This window comes from Ostrea edulis, chromosome 1, assembly GCF_947568905.1.
Source record: "Ostrea edulis chromosome 1, xbOstEdul1.1, whole genome shotgun sequence".
NCBI classification, from domain to species: domain Eukaryota; kingdom Metazoa; phylum Mollusca; class Bivalvia; order Ostreida; family Ostreidae; genus Ostrea; species Ostrea edulis.
This window is the reverse complement of record NC_079164.1, coordinates 13,387,379-13,406,604: the sequence shown is the minus strand read 5'-3', so window position 1 is coordinate 13,406,604 and position 19,226 is coordinate 13,387,379. Positions and strand designations below refer to the sequence as shown.

Here is a 19,226-nt window from a genome sequence, read left to right as displayed (position 1 = left end):
TATTAATGTAATGGAATGCGATACCGTATCAGATAATTAGTCAATAGACTTAAGCATGATGATAAGAACCTTTGTCATGAATATTAATGAACAAAACACAAACATAGATACGTCGTCAATAGTAAAACAATAGTTCATGTCTCGGACTAAACAACTAAATAGACGCATCTCCCTCCACAACAAGCAGTTCTGTAGGAACTGAATTCTCAAAGTAAGTATTCATATACCATTACTCTTTGTTTATTAACACCCCTTAACATGTCTACATTACCTTGTTAATTACATTGCAGATATGTCGGCGACGAACGCGATAGAAAATCTGAATTTGAGGGGTCTCTCAGTCACGTGTCGCCGCTGCAAACACATGTATAATGATGAAGATCACCAACCGCGCCTCTTGCCATGTCTACATGACGTATGCCTTGACTGCCTGTGCGAGCTGGTATTTGATGAGATTTTGATATGTCCGGAATGTAAATTGTCCCACGAGACGCCGGATAATGACGTCACTTTATTTCCTAAGGATCCCATGAAGATGGCACAGACATCGCAAAACGCAGAAGCCCTTACAGAAGTTTTCTGTGACTTCTGTGATCAAGAGCCCAAGGCATCACATCGCTGCATGGATTGTCTTGATAATCTCTGTTCAGAGTGTCTGGCAATTCATAAGAAGTACAAAAAGTACCGTTCTCATGACATTGTTTCAATGGAAGAGTATGCAAAGCTGCAACAACATCATGTTAAGACTGCCTCAAAATGCACAGCTCCCGGACACTCCAATGAGGAAATGAAATTCTTCTGCAGTGATAAAGATTGTGAGCGATGCCTCTGCTCGTTATGTGTTATTTCGCATATCGAGGAGAACCATAGAGTGCTTAAAATTGACACCGTTTTTGAGAATAGATTGAGAAACATTAAAGCCATTGAAGCAGATTTACTGCATCAAAGCGAAAATGTGGATGCCGCCATAGAAACAATCAAAGACGAGATCAACAACGTAGACAAAATGTCAGAGGAGGCTTTGAGAGACGCCAATGTCACGTATAATCACGTGATCAAACAACTCGAACAGAGAAAATCCGATGTAAAAAAATTCATCCAGTCAGAGCGAGAGAGGAAGAAAATGACTCTAACAGAACAACAGAAGGGATTCCTGATGGGTAAACATGCTATAGATGATGGCAGAAGTTACCTAAAGAATATTTTGGAAAGTGGAAATAAACTAGAATTCCTCAATCTTGAACGACTAATTCGGGAACAGTTTTTGAGACTAGCAAATGAGAATCATCAATGTATACCATGCATTAACCCTATAATCCGTTTTTCTTCTTTCAACATGCTTGAAGAACTTGAGGAAAGAATTAATGTCTTAGGCACTGTTGTCTTTTCGAATGCTTATGCATCTTACACCAAAATGAAGATTCCTTCTTCCACTCATGTTGGCGAGACCTTTGAAGTCAGTATTCAGTTGTTTGATCAATATAAAAAGGTAATCCAAGAGGACGACCTGGACATTCAAATCTGTCTAGTGGACCCTGTTGGAAAGCTTACACGGTCGCTCTACCCTTGCCAGGAAAAAGATGGCGGTGTTCTGAATACAAGCTTCCGTGTGGAAGTGGTTGGAATCTTTTGCGTAGAAGTGCTCCTACTCGGACGGCCATTTTACATCCACAATCAGTCACTGGACATCTCGGAGAGGTCAATATCACCAGTTGATGGTAGGTGGATTCACTCACGTTTAGCTTGCAAAATTGTCTGTAGATTTATTCATCGCAGTATCGTATCTTGATGCAACATTGATAATTTTTTGTGATTTTATTTGCAGATGTTGCTCAGAGTATTGACGTCGTGAGGAGTCCCATTCCTGATCTAGTACTATCACAGGGTATGTAGTGATACATTTAATCAATCTAATTCGTTGACAGATAAAATGCTCACACCGTCTTATTCATAAATATCTTGATTTCAGATGACATGAAACCTTCCAGTTCTCCAAGGCGGCCCTTTAGCTCATGTTCCTCTAGACCAGAGCGCAGTCGAATGATCTATACATGTAATACACCACTATCACAAATCATTTTATGATGAGTCATAAATCATTTAAATGTACACTGTTACTTTTTTGAACGTTTTTTTTTATTCGCAGGTCCTGTTTTTCATCTTGATGAATCAACCCTGCACAAGAATTGTTTTATATCTCAAAGCAAACGGATACTTTCAAACGCATCCACAGCGGTTTCACAGTACCATACGACCCTCGTCAATAGAGCAAGTGTGTACAACGGCGCTGCGGGCTCGATAAGTTTCGTCTCTCCCTGTGCGGCATTTTTTGAGGTGGAAATAAAGTATGACATCTGGGAGGATCTCAAGCTTAATGACGTCATATGTGATGTCATAATGACAAACTTCGAATTGTCTCATTTTACTACACCTCTACGACACCACAACTTAGGTTGGAGCTTTTCTGTATTGTTTTGTGAGAAGTGCCACCAAATTTGCATTGAGTGTTGGGACCACGACGTCATGGTCGGCCATTTGCCTGTTGGTCTTGTGTCAAGAAAGTCATCTTTGAATAAGATTATTGGAATCTTTGTCGACGACACAAACTCTTGTATCTCCGTTGTAGACACAACAGAGTCGGATCTCATCACCCGATTTGATGACGTCATGTTTGACAAACCTCTTTGGCCCGCATTTTGCGTCCACCCATCAGATAAATTTACTGTAGAATTGAAAATAAGAGCCGGTCAACAAATAAAGAGAATTCCAGTTCATCTTTTACCTGTTAACTGATGAAAAATTAACTATAACTGAACGTGAGAAATGTATGATAAAAATGAATGTTGTGTGTGGAATACACTGCAATATCTAAAACATTATGATTAGAAAACTAGAGAAAGACACCATCAATGTATCATCATGTTTGTAAAGAAAAAAAAACCAAAATAAAGAGATGTAGCGATGAACACCATCTTATTTTTAATAGTTTCATTAGCATTGTTTACAGCACTTCTTAACATATTCATGTAAACGTCTCCGTTTACCTGATCAAGATATAGGGCTCACGGCGGGTGTGACCGGTCGACAGGAATGCTTACTCCTCCTGGCAAGAATACGTACTCCTCCTAGACACATTATCTTCAGCTTTTCACAAGCTTGATAACGGCATATTATTTCTTCACAGTGGTGGGAGGGGACCACTAATACCCTTTCCCCAAAATTTCAGTTCCCGGGGTAGGGGTTTTCGATGATTCCGAACCCGATGTTTATTCACTTAGTGTAATGAATTATGCATAAAAATCGGAGGGGCGGATCTCAGTAACTAAAGAGAGAACCATCACCATTTCTTCACAGTGGTGGGAGTGTACGACTAATACTATACCCCCAAAATTTCAGTTCCCGGGGTAGGGGTTTTCGATGATTCCGAACCCGATGTTTATTCACTAGGTGTAATGCGTTATTTAAAGAAGTTGGAGGAGCGGATCTCCGTAACGAGAGAGAGAGTACCACCACCATTTCTTCACAGTGATGGGAGTGTACGACTAATACTATACCCCCAAAGTTTCACTTCCCTGGGTAGGGGTCCTCGATGATTCCGAACCCGATGTTTATTCACTAGGTGTAATGCGTTAATTAAAAATGTTGGAGGAGCGGATCTCCGTAACTTGTGAAAGTACCATCACCATTTCTTCACGGTGATGGGAGAGGACCACTAATACCCTACCCCAAAATTTCAGTTCCCGGGGTAGGGGTCTTCGATGATTCCGAATCCGATGTTTATTCACTAAGTGTAATGTGTTATGCATAAAAATTGGAGGGGCGGATCTCCGTAACTCGAGAGATTACCATCACCATTTCTTCACAGCGTTTGGGGTTGGTAACTGGCACCTCATCCTTATAATTTCAGTGTGGTGTTGTTTTAAGCATATAGAAATTTGAATTGCGAACTGCGTTCTAAAATGCAGTTCACAATTGAATTGCGAATAGTGAACTGCGTTCCTAAATCTAATTGCCACAATTACGTACAGTTCTTGGACTGAATGTCGAAGTCCAGGAATTATACGAAAATGTAGTTTAACGTACTGTTTGAAAACGATTTCTCAAGTGCATTACTCTGATGTGTCTACGTGAGTGCAATGAGATTGTTGAAAACGTTTCCGTAATGATTGAATGGTGTTTCGATGCACCTAAAGTAATATGCGACAATTCATTCCTGCTTGAAGGATCCGAACAGCTCGACGAAGTTGAATTTCGTTGAGTTGTGGCATGGCAAAACGGTACATTTTATTGAAATAAACGTAACTTCCTTTACAAATAGAATCAGATCCTTATTTGTTCTAACTTAAAACGTAACTGATAGGAAAATAATGCATACGAACAATTCAATTAACAAAATATTTTACCAATCGTGACAAAGTCCGTGTAACTTGATCGAGTATATAACACTGTCCCATAATGTTCAAACACGTGATCATCATCGGTTGTTGATAGTTTATGAATGATAGTATATCAATATTATTAGTGTAGAAACGGACTAGGGTAAAGTGCGTTACCCTATTCCAAGATGGCGAAAGGCAAGTACGCTATTATTTTGCACCTGATATACAAATATAAGAAGTATATATTGTAAAAGTGGCGGTTAATGTTGTAGCAGTCTAAATAGTAGAAGGTAAATATTCCAAGAAATTTGAAAGAACGGCGCCTATTACAGCGATATAGCGGTTACAACATTTCACCTTGATTAGGGTAAAGCAAATTCAGGACTAGAGTAAAGGAAATTTCATAAATTGGATAACGCATACAGAAATAACTTAGTGAATGAGTAAAATGTCAACTTATTTGTTTCAAGGTCTGCCCTAATGTGATACTTTTGTGTTAACCTTTGGAACAATCGGGTATCGAACTCAGGACCTATATATTACAAGTTAGGTGTTGCCCAGGCTGATATAAACTATTTGGTAATATTACTACAATTTAAACCTATTTAGGAATTATACTAACTCCTCATATTGAGGAGATGAAAAAATAATTTATGAGAAAATGTCACAAGAATCAAATTCTCCCAGTGTCGGCAATTTTTAAGTGAACACAATGGCAAACTCAAGCAGATCTTTAAAATAGATCTGTCATGATGATTAAACAAACTGAGTCTGGAAAACAATGTACAGTTGATTTGGATGCGTCAAAATATATACTTTCAAACATCTACAGATCAATGTATCATTAAAAAAAACCTATTTGATATGACACTATTAAACCAGAAATGCCTCAAGGTGCGAGACAAAATCAAAGAAAAACTGTCAACAACTGATGAAAACGAGGATGAAGAGCATTTTGCAAAAACGAGTAGTCTAATAGTGTTTGAAAATAGAAGAGGGGGTAACTTTAGAGCTCTTCCGACAATATAATGGTAGTTGATCATTTCAGGTTATTTTCCCTGTAAATCTGTGAATCATATCCAGCCTATCATTGGGTCAAATGCTGTCTGGTGCGTTTCATACTAATTATGCTGTGTTTTGTTCTACACAGGTTCATTTTCCTAGTACATGTATATATTAAATACTGAAATATAAAATATGAGGGCTGTTCCATATGTAATGTGTATTGTACGATTTCTCAAAAGCATTCAACTCAAATAGTGAAATGAACATTACATCCCTTTGAAGTATTCTCCGTGGTTTGAAATACATAATTCCAAATTCCGAATTCATTTCTGAAATGCGTCACGGTACGCTGATTTAGGTAGACCTCTGAGTCACTGACTGATGGCTGAGCCAAGGGCTTGTCGGGACTTGTAACGACGACCAGATAAGAACTTTTCAAGTTTTGGAAAAAGGAAAAAGTCGCATGGGGCTAGATCTGGAGAGTATGGCGGGTGTGGCTAGATGGTAACCTTCTCCGACTTCAAAAATTGCTTCACAAGCTCAGATGTATGTAATTGAGCATTATCATGAAGTAGACGAACATGCCTAAATCCTGACAAAGGGCGTCGTTTATGAGAATATTTCTTGAGCTTTTTTAGTATAACATCTCGGTAATACCGACCTGTAACACTTTTGCCCTTAGGCACCGGAATTTGTACGGCTCTACCATCACATGAGAAGAATATGTAATAAAGAACCTTCTTTGTGCTTATGTTTCTTTTGGCAAATACAGGCCTTCTACCGTGTTTAGTTAGCCATATTTTGTTTCCAATTTTTCCTACTGGTTCAAAATAGTGAACCCATGTTTCGTCACCAGTAACAATGTTTACAAATATGCGGTATCCATCTGGCAGAAATCTTTCGTACTTTCAAACTACACTTCAAAATGAAATGCACCTGTGATAGCGATATGCCAACAGCTTTGGCAATATCACGAATCGTGTATCTGCCATTACTTTCAATTATTTCCCTGACTTTTGACATTTGCCTTGCCTGTTACAGTCACAGGTCGGCCAGATTTTGTTGCATCTTTGACGGAATCTGTGCCAGTCAGAAATTTCTTTCTCCACCTACGAACTGTCTCATAAGATACCTTATAAGACCCATAAACTTCCCCCAGTTCAATAAAAATCTGCATTACCGAATGACCGAGTTTTGTGCGAACTTTTATATAGGCTCTAATGTCTTCTGTATTCTCAACCCGTTTCCCAACCATTTTTACAACAGTGGTCAACGACTGGCTCTATTGAAATGACTACAAGTTTAAAACTATGTGGAACTGAAGGTTCGTGTTTATACCGTTGGAATGGTATTGAATAGAGCTATTCAGGAGTATCATCATCCACGAAATCGTGCAAAGCGTTATCACGCTGTGGTACAATACACATTGAACAGCCCTCGTAGTTACACAAATATGAAAGTTGACGAGGAAGAAGTTGAAATCATCCCGTTTGTCATAAAGTTGAGTTGTTAGTTTGCCGTTAATATTTATTTTCAATAAAATATCCAAGTACGACCGATCGAGACAGATTTGGAGGACTCCGTGGTGTCTTTTATTTTTAGTTCACAGAGATATATCGGAATCGACATATGACTGAAAACGATTGTTGATAGATAAAACGCCATCGATATATCTAAATGTCGAGTTGAAGGCCACAGTAAGATATGTTTTCTTCTCATGTAAAAGCTTTGGAGTGAACTGTGCTTCATAAGAATATAAAAACAGATCACATAAGAAAAGAGCACAATTCATGCCCATGGAAATTCCAACTGACTGTTGGAAGGTCTGATCACCAAGGACTACGAAGATATTGTCAATGAGAAACTACAGCATATATTTATATCAACGTCAGATTACTTGTCCGTGGAATCAAAGTGGTGTTTAACAACGTAATTTTCTGGATGACTGATCACTATATATAAATATTATTTTCCTTTTTCGATTTCGTTGAAGAAGCAACTGTCTATGATGACAAAACGTTTAGTCTTTAATTCATCGTAAGGAATGGTTGTGTAAAGTGTTGAAAAGTCATACGTTTTGATGTTGTTGGTTTGAGAAAAGTTTTGAAATTTCAAATCTACTAAAAGTTCTTTAGAATTTTTTAGAATTCATATTTGATTTACACCACTTCTGGTATTTGTTGTGGCACAGTACGTTTGAAGTTTCTCCTTCACGACTGAAAATATTTTCGTGAGGAGAAAAGATTGGGGCTTGGTAGAGCACTTACTGGATCCAGCAATGTATCTTTGTAAAGGTTTTGGGGAAGTTTAGGAATTCATTACAGATACGGCAACTCATATTTTTCCATCTTATCGGGGTATTGACTGGAATATTAAATGTGTCTAAAACTGAAGCATGATTTTGAAGAATTTCATCTTTTGAAAGCATTGTTGGAGTATAAGTACGATTACCAAAAGTGGAATTAATGCAAGTTCATGTAAAATACAGTTGTAATAATGAGCCTTACAAATAAAATGTTATTACAAGTTTCGTCAGCTGGAACTAGAACATATTTCTCATGTAACTTATCTAATCCTTTTATCACATCTGGTTGATTAAACACAGAAGGATATATGGTATGTACTTTTGTTTCAATATTGATCCTTTTGTACTTTATTCTGACAATGTATCGCATTTCTCTTTTCATATTTAACCAATTGTCTGGCATAGTCTTCGACATAATTCATAGTTGAGATGATGAAGTTCTGTCGGCAATTGAATGATCGAGTTTCTCTGTATTTAGGACCTCTTCAAATAAGTGATTTCAGGTCCTCATTTTTAACTGTATATCAACATCTCGAGTAATGAAGTGTCCAGCTGGACTGTAGTTGAAAGAAGACGACGGACAAGAACACGTAGCTGGATTACGTATAAGATGGTCTATATCTAGGCACTGCAAAGTTTGTCAGTAATTAAAATGTTTGGATGCAATAGTAGAGGTATATTTGAAGGAAATAGGGGGTGTAGACTTGAACTTAGGATATGTTGGAATACAAGACTGAACTTTTTTATGAAGAATGTTGCTATGATTACACATCATCCATAACCTGTGGCGGTTTTAATAGCCTGTAATGGACAACATCCATCATCATAGAATTCAGTCTATTTTCTGGTGTTGAAAAATCCAAGTATAGACTAGCTTTGGCTTCTTAAAATAACATTCAAAACTCTCAGTGGAACAGAGTAAAAAGTTTTGTGTGCATATGAAGTGGACCGAAAGATCTGTTGATGCAAGGTAAAAGTGAATCAAACATGACATCATGTATACTTGGTCTTTTACAGGAATGATGTCCAAGATTGCGTTTATGTATTTGGGGAAAAAATCTCATCGCATTCACATACATGTATTTCCATGTGGACTAGTCAAATTTCCTATGTTGTGTACATTATCATTGCATCCATATGGAAATGCAGTACCTAGAGTCTTTATCATGCGGATTTATACATTGGGTTTCTGGTTAAATATCCTTCCACCAAAAATGTACTTTTCAAACCTTTTCTGAAATTGGCATGCAAATATCAACTGGGTAGGTTCAAGTAAAAATGTAAAATATATTTAAGTCCTCAGTACAAGTATTGAAATAGTGCCCACACAGGTACAGTGCCTTGTGTGGTTGTGCTCAAAGGATGAGGAGCTAACTTCCTCAAAAATTTGAATTTACAGTGGAAATGCAACTAAAATAAATATAAAACAAGAGGCCCACAGGCCTTATCAGTCACCTGAGTACTAGTGAGAAGTATCACTACTCCCACAGGCCTTATCAGTCACCTGAGTAATAGTGAAAAAGTATCACTACTCCCAAGGGCTATGAAATCTAGAAAAAAATTCCTGTACTGAATATCTAAGCTAAATTCTAATGTTCAGCAACAGTATAAAACAAGATGTGCTCTTAAATCTTCACTGTCCTCAAAAATGCATACACTGATGAAAGGCTTTAAATAATATAATAGTTGTACATGTATTAACATTAAAAGATATGATTAATTTGGACCCATCCTAGAGTCAAAACCCTGGGTTGTAAAATTCACCATATTTTGTACATCCTTTTCTGCTATTCCTAAGTATGCATTTAGATTTTATACAGTATCAGCAAACTTACACATAAATACTATATACAGTAAAACTCGAATATAGCGAACACGGATATAGCGAAATTACGGCTATAGTGAAGTGAAATAGATTTCCCCGGCAAATTCTTTATATATTCTATATAAAAATCTGCGTCTATAACGAACATAGATATAGCGAATTTACGGATATGACGAAGTAAATTCCTATTCCCCTTGAATTAAAAATGAACGTAAAAATCACCTTTTATAACGAATTAATTTTTTTCATTTTAAACTCTTTGTGATTTTTAACAATCGTTTTCCATTGACATAAAGGATTCACACTTATTACAAAATTTCTGTTTGTAATTTTTCAAAAAAGGTTGTTAATGCAAAACAATTCTTGCACATACGTTTAGGAAATATATTGTCGGTATTGTTTACTATTCTCGTTAATTAAATTTGAAGTTTGATTGCATTTATTTTATCGTACACTCCTTTATTTGTGTACATCAACAAGTAAATGACAATTGCAATAGACTGTACATGTATTGCGCAAAATTGTGTTGACATTTCTCTCTCGACATGTTTTTGCATGACTTAATAATCCATCAAGATAAATTATCATATATAAATCAATGTGTATACATTGTATATCTTGTATAAAAATATTTCTTCTCGAAAATATATAGGCTTCATTTCTCTTATAGACAATACAAACGCAAGTATATCGATTGCTGCTTTCTTATAGAACTGATATACATATAGAACAAATCAGTTTTATAACGAATTCGTTATATTTGAATTATGAATTCGCTATAAACATATAGCGAATTACGCTTATAGCGAATTTTTATAGAGGGTCCCGGGAAATTCGCTATATCAGAGTTCTACTGTACTAAGTTTGATCCCACCCTGGGGTCAGAACCCCTACTTGGGGGATCATCAAATTTACAATTTTGGTAAAGAACTATACCTGCTCTTTCTAAATATCCATTTAATTTCAATTTAGTAACACTAAAGAAGATGTTATTTAAGGTAGACCTATACTCGGCCTTAAATGGACTCAATCATGAAAAAATTGCCTTTATAAGATAGATATATATTCCAGTAAGAGATAAACATTGAAAAATATATATGTTAACATGCTATTTTCACTGTTATTGCTTCTCAAAAGTAAGTACCCCATCCACATATAATCAGCATTAATGAAAATGTATTCCTCCTTCTTATTTTTCTTAATAATTAATATTTTCCCAAACAAATGGGCTGTAATAAGCAACATAGACTACATACCCATTATTTAATGATATGTAATCATTTATTTTAATAAATTCAAATAACTATTTTCATAATGTACACTTTGTGAGCCCAAACATGTTAAAAGAAAGACTGTTGAAAATTCCATTTGATGTCAATATTGGTCGTTTTCCCCAATTTTTACGGACTAAACCTTGAATGAATTGTTTCTAATTTACAGATTATTATCTTAGAAAAAGGATTTGCGTAAGAAAATCATATGTTGACATATCATTTTAAAAGCTATAAGCTCTACAACAAGTACACCCCCCCCCCCCCTAAATCTTGAATTATACATAATCATATTTTCATACGACATGTGAAATTTGAGTATATTTACAACCTTGGATAATAATTTGAACTATGTTAAACTATAAGTATTATAAGATACATGTGGTTTGCAATTCACCTTGCATTTTACATTTTATCTGAAAACAAATTCTAGAAGAGGGTATTCACAATGTGAATGTAAAACGAAAGTAACAAACTGAATTTTGATGGTTTTGCTTATATGATTAATGCATGTGTGTAATATCTTTTCTCATGAAATCAATTGCATGTACATAAATTGGATATACGTACATGTACACCACTTACGCCGATCTATGTAGATGCAATCTCATCTAATCGCGTTATACAGATGCCGCCCCAATAATTTTGATTGATTGATTGATTAAATATTGTTTAACGTCCCTCTCGAGAATATTTCACTCATATGGAGTAGACGAACATGCCTAAATCCTGACACAGGGCGTCGTTTATGATAATAATTCTTGAGCTTTTTTAAAAAGTAGAACATCTTGGTAATGCCGACCTGTAACACTTTTGCCCTTCGGCAACGTAATTTATGCCGCTATACCATCACTTGAGAAGAATATGCAATAACGAACCTTCTTTGTGCTTATGGTTCTTTTGGCAACTACATGCCTTCTACCGTGTTTAGTTAGCCATATTTTGTTTCCAATTTTTCTTACTGGTTCGAATTCCGTGGGGATCCGGGTTAGAATAGGTCCTCAGTACCCCCTTGTTTAATCGCCTCGATTAAATGGGGCGGTCCTTCGGATGAGACCGCAAAAACCGAGGTCCCGTGTCATAGCAGGTGTGTCACGATAAAGATCCCTCCCTGCTCAATGACCATAGGCACCGAGTATAGGCCTAAATTTTGCAGCCCTTCACCGGCAGTGGTGATGTCTCTATATGAGTGAAATATTCTCGAGAGGGACGTTAAACAATATTCAATCAATCAATCTTACTGGTTCTAAATAGTGAATCCATGTTTCGCCACCAGTAACAATGTTTTCAAATTGTCTTTGATTGAATTTGGGAAACATTTGAACAATTGCTTAGCGGTTTGTACTCGTACCCATTTTTGGTAATCTGTCAATATATGCGGTATCCATCTGACAGAAATCTTTCGTACTTTCAAAATACACTTCAAAATGAAATGCACCCGCGATAACGATATGCCAACAGTTTTGGCAATATCACGAATGGTGTATCTGCCATCACTTTCAATCATTTCACTGACTTTTGAGACATTTGCCTTACCTGTTACAGTCACAGGTCGGCCAGATTTTGCTGCGTCTTTGACGGACTCTGTGCCAGTCAGATATTTCTTTCTCCACTTACGAACTGTCTTATAAGATACTTTATCAGACCCATGAACTTAAATATAAGCTCTGATTTCTTCAATATTCTCAACCCGTTTCCCAACCATTTTACAACAGTGGTCAACGACTGGCTCTTGCTTTACGTTTAGCTCGACATATAGTTTTACATTATGACCCCTGGGTCGAGGCCTCTGCTGGTGGACTGTTAGTCCCCGAGGGTCTCTACAGCCCAGTAGCTAAGTACTTCGTTACTAGCTTGATAATACGGATGTATATTTAATTGCTGTTATAAAATTTAGAAATTAATTTCAAAATTAAAGATTATCTCCCTCATTCATAGGTAAAAAAAAATCTCTCGCTGTGGCCTTCAATTCGACATTTAGATATATCGATGACGTTTTGTCTATTAACAATAATAGCTTTCATTCATATGTCGATTTGATATATCCCTGTGAGCTCGAAATAAAGGACACCACAGAGTCGTCCACTTCTGCTTCATACTTAGATATTTTATTGAAAGTAGACATTGACGGCAAACTGACAACTCAACTGTATGACAAACGGGATGATTTCAGCTTCTCCATCGTCAACTTCCCATATTTGTGTAGCAATATTCTATTATCACCTGCATATGGTGTTTATATATCTCAACTGATTCGATATGCAAGAGCTTGTTCTGGGTATAGTCAGTTTTTAAATCGAGGTAAGCTTCTGACAAACAAGTTGATGGTACAGGGATTTCAACAGTCTCGATTGAAGTCAACATTTCGCAAATTCTATGGTCGTTATAACGATGTAGTTCGTCAATACAACCTCGCATTGGGTCAAATGCTGTCTGACGTGTTTCATACCGATTGTTAAGCCGTTCTTGGCACACTGATTTTGACTGCGGAGAACTCCGTTTACCTTATCAGGTTATAGGGCTCACGGCGGGTGTGACCGGTCAGCAGGGGATGCTTACTCCTCCTAGGCACTTGATCCCACCTCTGGTGTGTCCAGGGGTCCATGTTTGCAAACTATCTATTATGTATTGCTTACAGGAGTTATGAGATTGATCAGTGTTCGTTATATTCACTTTGCTCTTATCCTTAGACGAATTTGACTCCACTTTTATGGGCACGCTGTTTTTGGCTATAATAGCTCTAAAACTTCATTGTTATTTCGGATTTCAAACATTTCGGTTGAGCATCACTGAAGAGACATTATTTGTCGAAATGCGCATCTGGTGCATCAAAATTGGTACCGTACAAGTTTGACATAGAGACGTCACCAAGACCGGTCAAGAGCTTCAAATTTAGGTCTATGCACGGCGCTGACGGCCACATCTATACGGGACATCCGTTTTTAAGGTCATCTCCGATGACCCGTGACATTCACACCTGATGCCGAGCGTTTGGCGATGGAACTGTCACTACCTGTTTTAACGACTTAGGTCTGTCGCGGCCGAGATTTTAAACCCGGCCTTCCGCATGCGGGGCGAACGCTCTAACCTCTCGGCCACCGTGGCGGTAGCTCTATTGAAATGACTATAAGTTTAAAACTATGTGGAGCTGAGGGCTCGAGTTTATACCGTTGAAAAGGTATTGAATAGAGCTATTCAAGAGCATCATCATCCACGAAATCGTGAAATGCGTTATTGCGCTGTGGTACAATACACATTACATATCGAACAGCCCTCGTATATACTAGTATATATGAAAGAATTTCATATCTTATGAATTTAATGAAAACGAACACTTTCTACAGAAATATTCCATTACAAGGAATTTTAATTGCCTTAGAATACATGCATATTAGTTTTAGAAAAATTGGATTAATTCAGTCCAGAGATAAATTTCCTTCGTAAAATGACGACACAGCCATAGGAAACGCTCTTGATAGCACTGTCCCATCTATTGCTCTTATCTGTTGAATAACTGTCCTATAAACGAATATTAGACGTACGCGTGCATCAGATTTCTTCAGCGATGTTTAGCGTTCTAATCGCTATTTTCGTTTGTATTCCATTTGATGGAACAAGTGCTGCTAGCGAATTGTTCCACAATGCGGACTTTGAGAGTAGTTCTTTTTCCGGTAATTGGGTCGCGATTGATTGTACCATGATTTCTTATTCAGGAGACAAGTATCATGGATCCCACAGCGTCATGGTGTCCAACAGGTGAGTACAATGTCCATTCCTTACCCTGTTGGTGTATGTACAGTACTGATTACTTGTACTGTCTTTGTTTAGCTTCGCAACACACAACACAAGGATGTTTGAGCAACGAATTTTTTTCTCAGTACAAGTATTTCGATTTTTGAGCTGACTTTCAACCTCAAGGTTTATCATCCATCGTTTATTATTCGACATTTTATATCATGTGTAAATGGTGTTGTAGACATCATCCTTGGTCAGCGCCACGGCAGACTTTTTCCGTTAGTCCAGGGAAGAACTATGTGGTTAAGATATTTTTTAAGCTCCTTAACCTTCCTTCCGGAAAGCCCTACACCAACGTGGAACTGATGCTCGCTCTTACAGTTAACGGTAATGAGCATCAGATCAAGTACAATTGGATACTTGTAAAGAACTATTAATATTCTTAGATACTTCGTGACAATGTGTAATATATTCAATATCTAACATCATAACTGAACAAACAAAACTTTAAATCCAGCGTTTTCATGTTTTGTTTCACAACACAATCCCTTTTACTAAATACTCGTCTTTTTTCCTAGGTAAGCCGAAGTACTCCGTACTGTCACGACTTCCGATGCAACGTATGGAATCAGAATGGACTGAAATCAGTGGAGATTTCCATGCTGCACAAGGTAATGCATCGAACTCCCTTAAATGTTTTAAGTCTAAAACTATACCGATGACATATGTTTTTTGTACCTTATATAGGGGCCACCACCGCCGGTATATACGTGCAGGTTCCGGACACAGGGGTGGATTTTCTGATTGACTCCGCTAGTGCCCAGGAGTTGGCCCACAATTCCCACTGGTTGTCTGATGCACAAAAGCGAATCAACAGCATCCGGAAGGCTCCTGTCACTTTCAAGTTAGTAACCAACCACTTTAATTTTCAAAAAATGCAGAAATGTGTAACATATGAAAAAAATCCAATGGCCTACATTTTTGCAGTTTCTCCCCTTACACCGGAAGTTGGAGTCGCGCTTGCCATTGCGGTCCAAAGCTTCACATAAATGGTATTAACAAATAGTGAATAGTAAAGCTTCTTTACTATGCAGTTTTAACAGATTGTTTTATATCTATGATAAAAAACGAAGTCCAATTTCTTTGGTTGTATTTAGAATAAAATATGCACTTCTCAAATTGTACAAAGGGGGGGGGGGTGTTGCAGGAATATTTGACGTTTATTTCTGTCCAATATTTAATGCAAATGATACCGAGAATTTCAGTAATAAATCTGTTTTAAAAACAAGACGCATAGATTAAAAGCATAATAAAAGCGTGATATAATAAGGCACGTAGCATCAATTAAAAAGGGGGATGAGACTTTACAATATTGCCTGAAAATTCTTGACTCGTAAATTGAAAAAAATATATATAAATCGATGGGGAACGCAGCAAGGTTGATCTTTCCATTCATTGTTTATAGTTTACATTTCCTCTATCATTCACGACAATGCTGTTTTATTTTTAAGAGAGGGCAACCAGCCTATCAATAGATATACCTCTGCACGTAAAAATAACCTACTTTGCATGCAATGGTAATAGGCATTGTTGCCACGTGCCTGATTATAATTTCTGTACTCATGCTTTAAGTTGATTTACACAAATTTTTACTTTCAAAAGATTGAATCACTCGCGAATTTTTTTTCCTCAGAAATACATGTATTACACTAGAGATATTAATTCGAGATAATATTTGCATGTTCTGTTTATTGGCACCTAGTGTACATTTAGCAACAAGTAGTTTCATCCAATGTGAAATGAAAAGTTAATAGTGTACATGTATGCGTTGCTTGCACAGAAGTTTTTAGGCATACTATATTGTGTTTTAGTTGTCGTGGATATTGATAAAAATTAATAATGAAAAAATGCTGATATATTAAAGATGTCCTGATTCTGATGTAAAGAAGTCGAGAACTGGTTAACATTTACAATGTACATACTTTGTTACATCATGACCATACATTGCGTGCGAGAAAACCACACAAGGGACACATATAAATGTAATCAGTGACTAAAATACTTTGTTCAGTTATACCATGCTTAAGTCATTACACTTAACTCTTATAAAAATTCCTTAACTGACAATTGATTACAATCAGAAATTGTAAATTTTCTATTTTTCCTTATACGACACCATCAATTGAGGACCGCAATGTGCTGCGCGCCCTCTGTAATCAGGGGGGGGGGGGGGTAACTCGCACAGCATTGTGAAAAATGTAAGTCATTGGCAAACCACAATACATTTGTATGGTTATAATTAATGAAATATATATTTTTTTTTAAAAATGCTTCATTTTATGCGTAATAAAATATGTAGATCAGGTTTAGATTAATGCTTTAAGTATATGGAGTAAACATTTGGTAATAGTTTTCATTTAATGAACAGTTTATTTGCTAAGCTATACCTATTTTATCCTATTCTAACTTTGCATCCTCACACGATCTCCTTACAATATTAACATATGCACACATTTGTTTTTATTTAGGCTGCCATCAGGAGTGAATGTACACGGGGTGTCTGTCGAGGTAATTCATAAACAGACAATACTACGATATTGAAGTGGCAATGATCGGTGTGGTTCATTACATACTGTTGTTTTGTTTGAATAGTTTTCTGATTCTATATACTCTTTACCATAATTCTACCCCCCCCCCTCCAGTTAGCGCAAATACTTAAATTTGTGATACGGTTATTGTAAGAGTTACGGGTAATCACAAGTTAAGATTAGAATTACGGCCAGGTTTTGGTCAAGCCTCGGGATTAGATTTTATATTAGGGATAAATGTATCATGAATAACCACGTGTTTTCATATTAGTGCAAGAAACTTATATAATATAAAAAGTGAAAAAATAAAGATAACGAAAGTGATCAATCTCATAAACCTGTAAGAAATACAAAATAAGAGTAGGGCAAACAAGGACTCTTGTACAAGATATGAATGAAAGTTACAAGGGATGTTCATAACATGTTGTGTTTTAAGTAGAGACAAAGTGTACTGAAGACATTAATATTGCACTAGTATGAATATTTTGTATTCTATACCTATTTATACATACACGCTACGAACGTGTCTTATTTCTGACGGAAACACTGATAAACAATTCTAGTCCCTCTCTTCTCAGGGAAACCTTATAGGGATAACCCTATTATATAAAAAGTACAACACTTAAACGACTTCATAAAGAATGCGTATTAAATGAAAGAACAATAAATGAATAATACCAATATTATTATAGATTAGGAATACTGCATTGATTATTGATTGCACGGGTTCTTGTTTTGTTGCTGGTTCAGAAGAAGCGAGCCTTCGCGTTCGGTATTTGTGTAGTTGATTATTTTTGTTTTGTTGGTTTGTTGCTGGTTCAGAAGAAGCGTGCCTTCGCGTTCGGTACTTGTGTAGTTGATTATTTTTGTTTTGTTGGTTTGTAGCTGGTTCAGAAGGAGCGTGCCTTCGCGTTCGGTACTTGTGTAGTTGATGATTATTTTTGTTTTGTTGGTTTGTAGCTGGTTCAGAAGGAGCGTGCCTTCGCGTTCGGTACTTGTGTTGTTGATGATTATTTTTGTTTTGTTGGTTTGTAGCTGGTTCAGAAGGAGCGTGCCTTCGCGTTCGGTACTTGTGTTGTTGATGATTATTTTTGTTTTGTTGGTTTGTAGCTGGTTCAGAAGGAGCGTGCCTTCGCGTTCGGTACCTGTGTAGTTGATGATTATTTTTGTTTTGTAGCTGGTTCAGAAGAAGCGAGCCTTCGCGTTCGGTACTTGTGTAGTTGATTACTTTTGTTTTGTTGGTTTGTAGCTGGTTCAGAAGGAGCGTGCCTTCGCGTTCGGTACTTGTGTTGTTGATTATTTTTGTTTTGTTGGTTTGTAGCTGGTTCAGAAGGAGCGTGCCTTCGTGTTCGGTACTTGTGTTGTTGATTATTTTTGTTTTGTTGGTTTGTAGCTGGTTCAGAAGGAGCGAGCCTTCGCGTTCGGTACTTGTGTTGTTGATTATTTTTGTTTTGTTGGTTTGTAGCTGGTTCAGAAGGAGCGTGCCTTCGCGTTCGGTACTTGTGTTGTTGATTATTTTTGTTTTGTTGGTTTGTAGCTGGTTCAGAAGGAGCGTGCCTTCGCGTTCGGTACTTGTGTAGTTGATGATTATTTTTGTTTTGTAGCTGGTTCAGAAGGAGCGTGCCTTCGCGTTCGGTACTTGTGTAGTTGATGATTATTTTTGTTTTGTAGCTGGTTCAGAAGGAGCGTGCCTTCGCGTTCGGTACTTGTGTAGTTGATGATTATTTTTGTTTTGTAGCTGGTTCAGAAGGAGCGTGCCTTCGCGTTCGGTACTTGTGTAGTTGATGATTATTTTTGTTTTGTAGCTGGTTCAGAAGGAGCGTGCCTTCGCGTTCGGTACTTGTGTTGTTGATTATTTTTGTTTTGTTGGTTTGTTGCTAGTTCAGAAGAAGCGAACCTTCGCGTTCGGTATTTGTGTAGTTGATTATTTTTGTTTTCTTGGTTTGTAGCTGGTTCAGAAGAAGCGAGCCTTCGCGTTCGGTACTTGTGTAGTTGATTATTTTTGTTTTGTTGGTTTCTTGCTGGTTCAGAAGAAGCGTGCCTTCGCGTTCGGTACTTGTGTTGTTGATTATTTTTGTTTTGTTGGTTTGTTGCTGGTTCAGAAGAAGCGTGCCTTCG

General features: G+C 37.1%; 1 protein-coding gene across 1 annotated transcript in view; it reads left to right on the top strand.

The window, feature by feature from the left end:
* The first annotated feature begins 97 nt into the window (after window positions 1–97).
* LOC125662493 (uncharacterized) overlaps window positions 98–19,226 on the top strand; it is a 47,503-nt gene continuing 28,374 nt past the window's right edge. The window contains exons 1-11 of the mRNA XM_056152728.1: window positions 98–211; window positions 291–1,718; window positions 1,826–1,885; window positions 1,970–2,053; window positions 2,147–2,746; window positions 10,014–10,022; window positions 14,349–14,541; window positions 14,762–14,907; window positions 15,099–15,191; window positions 15,268–15,424; window positions 17,049–17,088. Of these exons, the coding sequence (XP_056008703.1) occupies window positions 293–1,718; window positions 1,826–1,885; window positions 1,970–2,053; window positions 2,147–2,746; window positions 10,014–10,022; window positions 14,349–14,541; window positions 14,762–14,907; window positions 15,099–15,191; window positions 15,268–15,424; window positions 17,049–17,088 (2,808 nt within the window). The 5' untranslated portion in view covers window positions 98–211; window positions 291–292. The remainder of the gene's footprint in view (window positions 212–290; window positions 1,719–1,825; window positions 1,886–1,969; window positions 2,054–2,146; window positions 2,747–10,013; window positions 10,023–14,348; window positions 14,542–14,761; window positions 14,908–15,098; window positions 15,192–15,267; window positions 15,425–17,048; window positions 17,089–19,226) is intronic.